This window comes from Anser cygnoides, chromosome 3, assembly GCF_040182565.1.
Source record: "Anser cygnoides isolate HZ-2024a breed goose chromosome 3, Taihu_goose_T2T_genome, whole genome shotgun sequence".
NCBI classification, from domain to species: Eukaryota; Metazoa; Chordata; class Aves; order Anseriformes; family Anatidae; genus Anser; species Anser cygnoides.
The window spans coordinates 42,709,327-42,722,922 of NC_089875.1; the positions used below are offsets into that span (position 1 = coordinate 42,709,327).

Genomic DNA, 13,596 nt, shown 5'->3' on the forward strand with positions numbered 1-13,596 from the left:
CCTTTTGCTGCCTGAAGACCCTCACAGGTTACTCTTGGCAGCAGCAGCAGCTTTGAAGACGCAATCTGCAAAGACAAGCGTAGAAGCACTTTGTTCTTGTGGAGGGAAAACTTTCATACATCTCTATAGTTCGAAGTCTTCCCCACATTGTTTTCTGAAATTACTTTTGTGGTTTATTAGGGTTCAGTGGGACTTAAATTCTCATTCCGGTGGGTCATTCTTTAACAGAAAAGGTCATCTTTAGCTTTAAAATAACTTTTAAAAAGTGCTTTAGAAACTAAATACCCCTCTTGGAGAATCAGTCATTAGAGACCACTGATTTTTAGTGCAACAATTTTCTGAGCATAGTAAGGGAATTGCTTAGGAACTGACAGACAGTTAATAAGTTCCTCAGCTGATAATTAGAGTTCTTTTTTTAGTACCCACTGATGTTACTAAATGATCTGTCTATGCTTATAAAGAAAACTTCTCTCTTTCAATAACTTTGCAGGTAATACCAAATGTTTGTAACTAAATGTCTGAAAGAGGCATATTATGTATGCTATACTTTCTGTAGCCTTATTCAAAGCATTCCTTTTTATTATTTCATTAAGATCTTAAGTAAGTTTTATTTTATTTTTAAACAATGACATGAATTTCTTTGGATGAGTTAGCATTTTTTTGTTGTTGTTCTTTTGAATGAATAAAGAAGGAAGAGTGTATGAGGAAAAAGAAAACTCACTTTTTTTTGGGCAGCTTTAGCAAATCAGTTTTCTGAATCCCTAACAAAATGTGCATTGCCACATTCTGTTTCAACTCAATGTGTGTTGGGGTTCTTACCTTCATTTCCTCATGATGTTGTTTTTGCTGTATGCTGTGAAGATCCCTGCCATAGGGAGTGCCAGGGCGACATGAACATAGAAAATTAGGTAAATGCTTTGGGACAGCTGCCGCAGCTTTCTGTGCTAGCTCTGCTTGTACCAGAGTGCTGCGTGTGCCCAGGAAGCACTGGAGGGGATTTGATGAGGAAGGATGAAACAGGCTGGTGTGGAGATGGAAGGGGAGACGCAACAGACACAACAGTGATATTCATCTTCTTCAGACCCCTGCATAGTAATGTGAAGCCTACATAGAAAAGATTGCTTTTCTTTGCGACCCTTCATGGACATCAGTGAAGTGCTCTGTAGAACGCTGTCTGAATATCACTAGGATACCTAGAAGTTGTGACAGAGGAAAAAAAATCCTAGAGGGTCAGGATTCTTGTAAGGTGGAGAAGACATTTGTGTTAATTATAGGCAATTGTTTTTAATGCCAATATTCCTTTTTTTTGTTGTTCAGTTTTTAGGAAGGAAGAAAACAGAAAAAGGAGTATTTTGGGAAGAGCAGGCAATGGTAAGGCAAGAATACTGACCAATTCTTATTCTTCTGTTGGCTGCTGATTAGCAATTCTCATAGCCCACGAAGGATGACACAATCTTGCTTTGCAGCAATGTTGATGTTCAGTTTCTTGCAAGAAAGCTCAGATGGGAAAGTGGGAATCTGCCCATTCTGCAGACAGACTGATTTTCAAAGCTATGTAAATGGAAGAAGAAAATTCATGAGTTTCATTTGGATGCCTTCAAATTACCATGGCATGATAGATACTGAAAGCTAAGAAGTGGTTCCTGGTTCTCTCTGAGACTGAAACATACTCTATTTATCAAAAAGCCAGCTGAATGCTTGCATCCATGTGTTATATTTAATAATCCATCAGCTGCACCGATCACCTTAGCGTTCACTGTAAACATTTCAGTGAAGCATGGGTGTGCGGTACCAGATGGGATTGCTTTCACATGCACAAAGGCAACATTGTTCTCAAACATGGTGAATATTTGCTCTGAAGATCAATGTCAATTTTCATAGCAGCCAAGCTGGCAAGTAACATGCCTTTGATCGAATCCAGAATCACACAAGGAAAGGGAGATGGTTTTGTTTACATGTCAGGAAAGCATTAAAAATGTATAGCCAAAACATATAGCCAGGCGTTTAAAATGTAGCCAAAAATCACAAGGACAGTATTATACAGCTTCCTCTGTTTGCTCACTAGACTGGAGTCATTAAAGACTTGGCAGCTTCAGAAGCTGGAGGGGCAGCAATAGCTATTGCTGGTAGACAGCAAAGCTGGGCTCACCGGCCCTTCGTGCATGCTAGTGGCCAGCAGGGCAGAAGAACAGAGCCAAAGCTCACACCTTGTAAGTCCCCACAAATCCTGCTGCTTGGACCCCACTGGAAGCCAGCTTTGAGTCTTCAGCATCTTGGCCAGTTGTGGGTACGTGCAGAAGCAGGAGGTCAGTGTAAGTAATCCGCGGAGGCTAGCCAGGGCCACCCTCCCCTGTGGAAAGGCAAAGGAGAAGGGACTTCTTTAAAGCACATCTACTTTAGTCTTCTTTATGTATCAGTTGGGTGAAAGATGCTGTCCCATTGCAGAGAGATTGCACTTAACAGGTTCTTAAGTGCAGTGCTGATGTGAGCTCCACAACCTCCACCGTTTGGGCCTGTTCCAGACTTGTAACTCTCCTTATGTTTCGTTCTTCGTTACTGAAAAGTATGCTGGTTGCATCTTAGTGTGTCTGTCGTGTGTGGAGAAATGCTGATCGCCACCCTCCTTAGAATAAGTTTGTGCATATAGAACGAATGATAGTGTATTTCCCCCAACAGAGTTTCAGGTAGAAGAGAGAAATATGAGGCATTTTACCTTCAGAAACTTTACTTTGAGCTGCTGGTCCTGTCCTTAGGAACGTGATTTCCTCTAAAAAGATTTTTAGGCTGCAGGTGGGCAGCTGTTCATTTGACTTCCTCTTTGCTTTCAAAAGATCTTTCAGCTCTTTTTTTTAATTTCCCTTTTTGATGTTGAAGACTTTTAAGTAAGGAGCAGTCTGTCACAGAGGTGCCCTTAGAACATGCCAGCTGAAGAAAATCTACTTGCTTCTATTTTAATGATGATGAGCTACTTAAACTCATTCATCAAAATCCATTACTGCTGGCTATTTTTGCAAAGACAGCTTGCATGAGGGCTGGATTGTGAGAGAAACTCCTCAGCCTTGGCCTTTGCCAAGGAGTAGCTCAGTTTTGGAGGCCTTGCAGGACTCCTTCCTGTCTGCTGTACAAATCAGGGGCGTGGAGCCAAGCTCCCTGTGGTTCGTGAGTTTACAGCATGAGCACAGACCCCATTTCTTCTCTGGGAGTTGTAGCAAGGGGCACGTGGGCATCTCACCCTGGAAGGTGTTTCCCAAAGGCCATTTCTGTCCTCATCCCACCTTTCCTGTGCTCCTGCTCCACACCAGCGGCATTGCTTCGGGGTCCTGTTCTTTCCCCATCCCCTGAAGAACCCCCTATCCCCTTCCTGTGGCCTGTGTCAGCCCTGACCAACTCAGCAGTGTGCTAGCTTTGTACACAGAGCAGCACTGTGGAGAACCTCAGATGAGTGAGGCCGGCCCCTAAAACAGTAAAGCTAGATGCTGGTTGCAGTGTCTTCTGTTCATCTGAGTGTTGTGGCTGGATTTCTGCCTGTTATAGCTATTTTCTGAAGGCTGCTGATATGAATACAACCATCCTTGACAGAAGAACAGAAGAAACTTTCTAATATAAGCCCGACTCTGACTCATGTGGTGATGAGACTCTGGATGGCTGTAACAAAAAATAAAGGCAGCAGCAGGAGTCATCTACAGACAGGGGGCCAAGGAAAAAGACTTGCATGGGAGGGGCAGAAACCGTTGTTCCTTCTTTGGATTCCTCACTGCTGCATTGTGTAGCTGTGAAAGGAGGCAGCTGCAGTGGCCTGGTGATGTTTTTTACTTTCCAGATATTTTTTTCAACTTGCTGCTTATACAAGCCCACTGGATGTATAAGCAGGGAGGAGCCAAGTCGCTTTGTGAGGGATGAGCTGGAGGAGAAAGCTGACAGTCCAGATCAGCACTTGAGCCCCCTCCTGCAGGCCCGCCTCAGGAGGAGATTTGGGGTGGCCACCCCGGGCTACAAGCGCTGGTTACAGGCTCGGGTTGTGGTGCTGGTGCTGCCCTGCAGAGCTGTGCGGGGTCCGTACGCACCAGCAGCAGGACCAAATCACACAGTGCTGCAGAGATTGCACACAGTGCCTTTGGGGCACGCCGGGGAGCCTGCCAGCTCGGCCCTGACCTCCAAGGCACCAAATCTGTCCTGTGTATCTTTTACCTGACCAGCATCAGCAGAGTTCAATCTTGCCCTCAACTGAAGGGTGACCCAGCTGCATCTAATGCTTTCTCAGAAGGGCTGGCTCTCTGCCTCTCCTTCTGGGGGGAGCTAATGACTCCAGTTCCTTTTGCTCTTCAGCTTCGGGTCTGGGGAGCCTTGGCTCTCACAGATGCCCACATGTACCCATATGGATGTGCTGCTTTCTAGACAGTCTCCTAGTCACACACCCTGGGCTTCACTCTGGAAAGTTTCATCAAGCATCTGCTTGCCTTCAAGCCAGGTATTTAGGGCAAGGTGTTGCCTGAAGAGGTGTAGGTCAGTTCATCTGATTAGTCTGTGTGTAGTTCAGAAGTGCTTAAAATGGGTTAATGTAGTTTCCTCAGCTCGTATTCAGGAGAGACACTGTAATAAAATACGGTTTGAAATCCCAGCCCTCGCCCCTGTTCAGCCTGTTCTCAGGAAGGATAAGCCGGCAGAAGCAATGACAATCACATTTTGTAAATCGCAGTTTTACTGATGCTGTTGTCTGTTGTGATGCGTAAATTCCCTCATGATCTGCACTGAGCACTGAAGAGTCTGCTGCCGTTTTAGCAATGAACACACACCAGGTGCAGATTTTGAAGCATCATTTAGAGCCTTTCAGGTACGTGTTGGACTGCATCAAACACACACCAAAATGGAGTGCAGAGATGACAGAAGATGCCACTTACTGAAATTATGGAAAATACAAGGGATCTTTGTACATTCTTCTTTGGCCTCGAGTCATCAGGGAGCTTGGGGAGGGATGCAGGATACTTTGAGGGTGACGAAATGATATACCTGAAAATGCAGTAAATTTTAATCTGGGAGCTTTGAGACACAAGCCTGCGTGTGTGTCCTTCAAGCCAGTTACTAGCATTGTACATGTCCTCCTGTCTTGTACCTTAACCTCTCCTGATTCCCCCAAATTTTTTAAAATTGAGCTGTGTTATCCTGAATGGGACGAGGGCTGTGAGCAGCTTCCCACAGCCTCAGATTTTTGCTTGCATGTGTAATCTCCATTGGCAAGCCTTTAGTGTCTATTTGGTCATGGAGAGAGATGAGAACAAACACATAGCCTGGGCCAGGGCCTTATTATTCCCCAGGGAACTGGGGTTGTTTAGTCTGGAGACGAGGAGGCTCGGGGAGACCTTATTGCTCTCTACGACTACCTGAAAGGAAGGTCTGGGGAGCTGGGGGTCAGCCTCTTCTCACAGGTAGCTAGTGACAGGACTAGAGGGAATGGCCTCAAGTTGCGCCAGGGGAGGTTCAGGTTGGAAATTAGGAGACATTTCTTCTCAGAAAGAGCAGTCAGGCATTGGAACGGGTTGCCCAGGGAGGTGGTGGCGTCACCGTCCCTCTGGGGGCTTTTAAGGAAAGGCTGGACATGGTGCTTAGGGACGTGATTTAGTGGGTGATATCGGTCATGTGGGGGTGGTTGGAGCAGATCATCTTGGAGGTGTTCTCCAACCTTAATGATTCCATGATTTTATCCAACCAACAGCCATTTTGGGGCTTTCCTCTTGATGGGGGCTTCCACTTTGCCCCCAAGAGGGGTTTTGAGGAGAACCATGCCACGGCTGCCTAGCTTGGATGTGGCTCTGGCCACGGCTCCTTCTCACTGAGAAATCCAGGGCACAGTCCCAAACAAACATGGGGGGGGCTCAGGCCCACCGCCCTGCTGGTCAGGCAGTCCCCCCGTGTGGACTGCAGCGGCAGCAGCAGGCTTCGAAGACCGCCTGCCCGCGTCCTCCCCAGCCTCGCCGCGGCCTTTGTTGCCTGCCGGTCTCCCGGCGACAGGCCCTGTGAGCTCACACAGGGCCGGGCATAAGAGCAGGCTGCGGCTGGGCACCGCTGCTAGTGCTGGTGGTCACTGCTGCGAGAGCTGTTGGTCACTGCCGCTAGTGCTGGTGGTCACTGCCGGAGCTCTGCTCAGCGTGACAGCCGTCTCCACTGTTCTTTTGTGTTCATCAGGAGAGAGCAGGATGAAGTTCGACCTGGCTCTCCTCCTGGCCATGGCTCTGGCCGTGGCTGTGTTCCGCGCCTGTGGCCTTGGCCTCTGCGGCCACCGCCGCTGGGAAAGGGTCAGGGTCAGCAGGAGCCTTGGCATCAAGCACCAGGTCTCCAACTGGCCCTGCAGCCTCGGCCTTTCCAGCTGCCCCAGCCGGATCCGGCTCAGGCTGAACACCATGGTCCCTTCAGAGGGCCCACAGCAACGTCCCGTCGGCACCGAGCGCCAGCCCTCCGAGCTGCCCTACCCCCTGGGCCACTACTGGGAATACCTTGCCCAGGGCAGGAGCGTCTGGCTGCTGTGCAATAACCGGGACGCCATCTGCCTCCTCGGCGTGGGGCTGCTTGCCTCAGCCTCTGGAGAAGTGCGAAGAGATACAGCAGACAGGTGAGTGGTGGAGACGCAGTGTGCAGGAAAGGGCCAGCCTGTGGCGAGCGGACCACAAGGACCTTGGCCACAAGGCTTCCCAGGAAAGAACAAAACCCAGCAGGCATAAAGAAGCCTTAGCAGGCCCCGAGAGGCCCTCTGCCTCTTCCCCAGCCGCACGGCTGACAGCCGCTGGGAGCCCCAAGCATGGGCCAGGGCCTGCCGGTGCTGTTGTGAGGCCCCGTGACTGCCCGGAGCAGTGCTATGAGGCTGGACGCTCCAGAGGAAGCCGAGCCCAGCAGGACAATTCTCCACCCCGCGAGCCCTCAGCCATGCCCTTCACTGTGCTGCTTCTCTTTTTGCTTCCAGGGAACGGTCCGGTGGGCCTCAGCTTCCATGGGGACAGACCACCGGGGAAAGGACGCTCTGGGTGATTGTGCCTCGCTCTGCCGGATGGAGGCCAATGCTGCTGTCGTGGTGAGGTGCCTGAAGCACCTCTACCAGCTCCGCCTGCAAGAGCTTGGGCTCCCACTGCCCAGGAAGAAGGCACAAAACAAGCGCAAGAAAAGAACGGTCCCCTTGCATACCCTCCGCAAATTCATCTAGAGCGTGCATGCCGTGTACCGGTGACAGGAAAGGCAGTGCGGCGAGTGAGTGCTGCTGTCCATGGGTTTGGGGAGGCTGATGCTCCAGGAGAAGGGGGGAGAGGAGCTAGGAACCCATGGCTGTGGGTTGCGCCGCAGGAGCCCATGACCCAGGAGAAGGGGCCCATGTCCCTGTGAGATGGCAGTGGCCAGGGAATGCCCATGACCTGTTGGGTTAGCCCTTGGACTTAGGACCTCCAAGGCCCGTGCGAGGGTAGGCATCGCACCGGGAAAAGGGGCGGGTGGAAGGAAGTGCCTGGCTAATAATTCTGGCACAGCATTTTCACCCATCTGACAGTCAATTCTCTTCAGATTGACAGCGAGCCGGTGAGGCAGGACACACCTCAGCCCTCCGAAGGCTCCTGCGGTGAAGGCACCTCCCCTGACAACTGGATGCCAACATCGCCCTGAACACCGCCTCCCTGCACGGGCACCACCGACAATGCCAGCTGTCCCCTGGTGGGCTGCCCGTGCTCTGCCAGCACAACAGCCAGAGGGGACTCGGCATTCATCTCATGAGGACCTCCGAGGAGAAGTTCCCTTTTCCATCCTCCCAGAGGCACCGCTGGGACTGCTGGCATCCCAAAGGACATGGCTCTGCTTTGTTGCTCCACAGAGGACAGCAGGAGCATGCGTGTGCAGCAGAGCTGGCTGGGGGACTCCTGAACATTTCTGTTGGTAGCAGACCACATCTCCCAGCTGAATAAAGATCATCCGTACAGGAACTTGTGTCCTTTTGGTACCAAGGGGCTTGGGGCAGCAGCCACACGGGAGGCAGTGGGGCAGGTGAGGGCTGCTGCGTGTGGGTTTTAGAGAACACACCTGCAGAGGAGTGAGGGAGCTGGGCTGGGAGAGGAGAGCTGTGAGGTGCCGCCCAGGCGCCTATGCCCCAGGAGGAGAGACCACATCCTGGCAGGGTGCCCGTGTCCCACTGAGGTTTCCTTGGGGGTGCCCATGGCCCTGGGAGGTGGCAGTGGCTGGTGAGTGCCCAGGACCCTGTGAGTCATGTGCCTGGGGGACTAATTCCAGACTAACTCCGCTCCTACTTCACAACACTTTGCATTTGAAGGCTCTGCATAGGGACCTGCAAAGTTTGGATCAATGGCAGAGGCCAAGGGGATGAGGTTCAACATGGCCAAGGGCCGGGTCCTGCGCTTTGGCCACAACAACCCCATGCAGCGCTACAGGCTTGGGACAGAGCGACTCGAAAGCTGTGCAGAGGAAAAGGATCGGGGGGGTCGATGCTCACCTGAACGTGAGCTGGCAGTGTGCCTAGGTGGCCAGAAAGACCACCAGCGTGCCTGGCTTGTATCAGGAATAGCGTAGCCAGCAGGACCAGGGAGGTGGTCGTTCCTTGCATTCATCTGTGGTGAGGCCGCACCTCGAGTGCTGTGTTCAGCTGTGGGCCCCTCACTACAAGAAGGACATGGAGGCCCTGGAGCGTGTCCAGAGAATGGCTAAGAAGCTGGTGAAGGGCCTGGGACACAAGTCCTGTGAGGAGCGGCTGAGGGAACTGGGGTTGTTTAGTCTGGAGAAGAGGAGGCTCGGGGAGACTTATTGCTCTCTACAACTGCCTGAAAGGAAGGTCTGGGGAGCTGGGGGTCGGCCTCTTCTCACAGGTAACTAGTGATAGGACTAGAGGGAATGGCCTCAAGTTGTGCCGGGGGACATGGACAACGCCTGCAGGGCTTTGACTCCGGTTTCGTGTTGAAGGCAGTGGGACTCCGAGTGGAGGGAAAGCTCCTGTGATGTAGCTGTGGCTGTGAGACCAGACTGAACATTGGCTGATCTTGTCTCTGCCACCTGATCGCTTCCGCCAGATGCAACCCACAGCAAAACTGGAGTAAAGGTGCAGCCAAGAGAGGGAAACAGCACTGACAGAAGCTGAGTTTAAAATCTTTTATTATTGAGCGTTGCCAAACAGCTAATGGAATCTGAAGTTGATTTGCTAAAATGTTTTGAAGTGGATGCCACCCCTGCCTGAGACAAAGAGGGCCTCAGTGGCAGCAGGGACCCTTAGGCTATGGCAGCAGTTCAAAAGAACACTTTTAATTTTGTATGCAACAATGTAAACTTCAAAAATAGTAAACTATAACCTTTTTCCCCCCCTTTTTTTACATAGCATGTGATCTATCACAGATAGAAATTTAATGGCGAACCAAAATCGCGTAAGTAAACATCCTGGTGCTTACAAGTTTCATAAAAAGTGTTACATTTGATGTAAATATATTACAATTTTAACTCTTAAACACTCACAATTATGGAGTAAAAGCAACTGGCGATTCACCCCCTCAGTCCGTGTCCTCAGACTGTACACCAGCAACCCCGCTCTCGTCAGCTCCGTCGTGCATTTTCGGTCAGATTTTTCCCCACACGACCACCACCATTTCCCCTTTCTCACGCTAGCGTTAACCGAGTGCGGCTCCACACAGGGGTAAAACCTGTGCAAGCAGGAGGAGAACCAGGTCCCCTGCACACAAACCTGCAGTCCCCCGGGCCCCGCGCTCCCAGGGAAGCCACAGAGCATGTGGGGGGGCACATCCTAATGCCGGAGGGGAATTTGGGGTGCCCGGGGCTGCAAGCCTGAGCCCCGCAGTGCCGCCGTCTCGCAGCGGGGCCTGGTTCTGCACGGATAAAGACAAGAGTTCTGTAGAAGGCACTGGATTTCTCTTGCATGGTTTTAAACGTGGACTACAGTCGTGTGCAGTACCAGGAGATTTGGGCTCTAGACTGCTTTCCCTCTAGTGCTTTAGTGCAAGCATTTTTAGCACTTGAATTTTTGTCCGGTTCCAGCGCAGCATGCGCTCACCTACACAGAGTGATTTCCGAACTTCCCTCCTTCTACTCTTCCCCCCATCTTCCTGTCCCTGTAAAGATTCCCTTTTGGTTCCTTGAAAACTATCAGAGTACAGCTCTGGTCAAAAAAATAAACATGTGATGTAGCATAGCATTTGTTTCTTTTAAATCACAGTGTGCAATGCATCATTCGGTACCTAATGTTCAAAATGTCTGCCCTGCTTTTCATGAAAATCATTCTTTAAAATAACCTATGCAAATATATTTTGACTATATATTACATTCATTTAAAAAGAGAAGAGAGGTTCTTGGTTTGCAGTTTTTTTCAGTGTACTACTTAAGTGAAAGGTCTGATGTGAAAAAAGTACAAGCAAACTGGACATGCCAAGACTTGATGCCTTAGATGGTGATCATATCAAAACTGTACAGGTATGTACACCGTGTTGGACAGGTGTGCTTCTTCCCAAGAAAAGACCTTTGCATCATCATATATAAGGTTAACCACAAAGTTTTGGTAAAAAGAGCATTTAATGAGCAAAGGATGACATGGAGGGGCGAGTTCTCCGGCTTTTGTTAGGCAATCCTGAAGCGATGTCTCCATTCCCTTCGGGGATTTCTTCCTTCTTCCGGACCTTGAGACGTGTGAGCAGCTTTATCACCCAGACGTCCCATTCCTCTGGCAAGAGCAACAGGAGGAAACCCAGGCCAATAATGACGATGGCGATTACTCGGACACTGTTGAAGACAATTTCACTCGTGTAGTGATCAACAACTGTGTGGGACATTGAACTGGTGTTATTATGTGGGACAAAGCACGAGGGCAGTACCCCCCTTCCCTCCCCTCAGCTCCCTGGCTCTGAGGGCTGGGCTGCGGTGCTGGGTCGGCTGCGCATGAGGACGTGGCCATGGGGAGATGGTGGCAGGGAATAGCACACAGCAGGGTGCAGCCCGGGTCAGAGCGGGCACAGCAGGCCCTGGTTCATTTAAGGAGCAAGAAACTGTAAATGATAATGTATTTTTTGTTTCTTTTGATGCCTAGCAAGAAAGGGGGGGGGGGGAGGGGGCTGCGGTTTGGGCCAGGTTTGCCCGTCCGCTCCCCTGCCCAGCCTTACTACCCTGTAGTCTCTACACCTGCTCTTTTATTTACCAAGGCAAGCAGAATTACTAAGAGATATTTGCTCTAAAATGTATTTAATTCTATTTGTTTCAACTTAATATTAAGCCTGCCTGGAAAAAAATCATTAAGAATTGATTTCTACTTCATCTGTGAGTTTTCATCCCAGCCCGGAGATGGATGACTTCAAATCTGGTTTGTTTTTCAGTACACTGGCTTCTTCAGACAGTAACTTAAAAAGCAATTCTAGAAATTATGAATAGTCATGCAATATCATACAACACATATTTAACAATTAAAGTATAAATTTTTAACGAGTGTCATCTGCGTAAGTTTTTAAGAGAAGATGTAAAATGTCTTTAACAGAGCTATTTGCTTTTATCCCTGGTAGATATTTGAAAGGCCACAGATTTCATGTACTCATTAGGATGCAAAAGTCAGAAATTCTTACCCGCATTTACTGGCACACTCAGTACAATTCCAAGAGAAATCAAGGTGGGGTACGTAATAGCGATTCCGAAATTTAGTAGAATATTGAATGCTGAAGAAGGAAAGAAAAAATCACCTTTTACTCCAGTGAAACTAGACAAAGCAAAATACTTCTTTATTACTCCCTCTGTACGTTGTTCATATAGAAAGCACATTAAATTCTGCCGGTATTCCTGGAAGATACCTGTGCACAGATGTCCATCTGCTGCACATCTGTGTGCCCAAGACATTGCTGTTCCCAGGACACAGAGACATTCCTCTATCCCACTGGAGTCCAGTGGCAGGATCAGGGTGAGGTTTGGGTACAGCCTATCTCTTCATGTAATGCCCAGAAATACAGTTGGAGCCCTGAGCAATTCCTGCTTTCTATCCCAAGGCATTATTTTTCATCTGGGAGATTTCAGCCAAATAGCTGGTTCTGTCTGCTTTTTGTTGTTGTTGTGGTGTTTCTTTTTTTTTTTTTTTTTTTTCTTTTTGGAAAAGCTGTAGGTTCCACATAGGAACTGGCCTTCTGAGTGACTTCTCAAGCTAAAATTTAGGTTCAAAATAAGGGGAAACAGCTCCAGTATCAGAGGGCTACAGCTTCCACCAGTGGCCAGTTTTTGTCATGCTATTCCACCCCAAGCACCACGAGATCCCAGTGTGTACTCACTCAATAAGAGAATCGAAAATCCGCAGAGGTTTCCCCAAGGAACGACGGCAAAAGAGCTCCAGTATTCCACTTTGGTAAAATAAAGGATGACAGGAATACAGGTAACGAAGAGAACATTGAAGACGGCTAACACGGACAGAAATAAGGCAGCTTCTCCGAATTTTGCACTGCCCAGAAGAAGTTTGAATAAAACCTACAAGACAAAACCACATGGGCTGGTGTAAATCTTGCACCACTTCCCTGGAGGGCTGGCGTCCCAGCTCCAGCAGCTCCAGGTGACCTGGCTGGTGCTTGGGGCAGAGGGACTGCGTGTGGGGCATGTATGCAACGGTGTTGGGGACACTTGAGATGGCTGCTAGTGAAGCTGTGGAGAGCAGCTCGTGCACCAAATACACCCATGTGGGAGGGGGGCTCAGCCCCTCTGGCCATTCTAAGGAGAAGAGCATGCACCTCCTGAAAGGAAAGGGGGCTCGCCCTAGCCTGGAGCCTTGAGTCTGTTTTCTGCATGATCCCTTCAGGAAAACCTCAGGAAAATTTGGCACGAAAAGCAGAAGACTTGGTGGAGACAGGCAGGGGGAGGAGAGGAAGGGTGCACGACCCTCCTTGTATAAGACGTCGCCTGCCCATGCCTTGAGCTGTGATCTGAGGATCGCTGCGGTGCCGAGCAAGCAGGTCCATACTGCCTGGCAGCCCTTCCCCGTGTCCCCACGCACAGCACAGACACCCGCGAGCACCTTTGTCCCCATGTCCCAACGGGTGCTCACAGCCCTGCCTTCCCGGTTAGGCTTTGTCCTAACTGAGGGCAGGCATCAAAGCAAGCAAATACCTGTGTTTATGGCAGAGGTCCGCAAAGAAGGGCACCCAGCTGCATGGAGGTTTACAAGCCAGACAGGAGCAGCGCCAGCCAGCGGTGGTGGTGACCGGCACCTTTCAGCGGTAGCCCAGGTGTGCTTACCTTGTAGAGAGCAGACATCGAGGCAGAGCCCACCACCAGGGCTATCCCGATCACGGAGTGGCTGTGAAACCCATCAGCGTACGTCATCATAACTATCCCTGCAATAGCAAATATAGCAGCCACGATCTGGTTGGGGACAAACAAAGAAAGCGAGCGTTACTGGCCAGCCCCCAGCATGGAAAAACATGAGGGCAGCTTTACGTGAGAGGTACTTCTGCATCATCTGCCCCTGTCCTTAGGCAGGAAACCAGTAGCAGCCCCAGGCAGGTACCCACGGAGCCGATGCTGTCTCCGCTCGCAGCTTCCCTGGCTCGCCGGGTGCAAGTTTACAGGGGCTGGATACGCTGGCAGTCCTGTCCCTGT

General features: G+C 50.0%; 1 protein-coding gene across 8 annotated transcripts in view; it reads right to left on the bottom strand.

The window, feature by feature from the left end:
* Nucleotides 1–9,142: 9,142 nt before the first annotated feature.
* Nucleotides 9,143–13,596, bottom strand: part of SLC35F3 (solute carrier family 35 member F3) — a 190,857-nt gene continuing 186,403 nt past the window's right edge. For 4 of the 8 annotated variants that reach the window (XM_048047251.2, XM_066994041.1, XM_066994042.1 and 1 more), the window contains 4 exons: nt 13,234–13,359; nt 12,279–12,471; nt 11,589–11,678; nt 9,145–10,795 (listed from right to left, as the gene is read on the bottom strand). In XM_048047251.2, coding sequence (XP_047903208.1) covers nt 10,551–10,795; nt 11,589–11,678; nt 12,279–12,471; nt 13,234–13,359 — 654 coding nt within the window. In that variant the 3' untranslated portion in view covers nt 9,145–10,550. Of the gene's footprint in view, nt 10,796–11,588; nt 11,679–12,278; nt 12,472–13,233; nt 13,360–13,596 lie in introns of all 8 variants that reach the window. The other 4 variants (XM_048047250.2, XM_048047253.2, XM_066994043.1 and 1 more) reach the window with 3 other exon arrangements.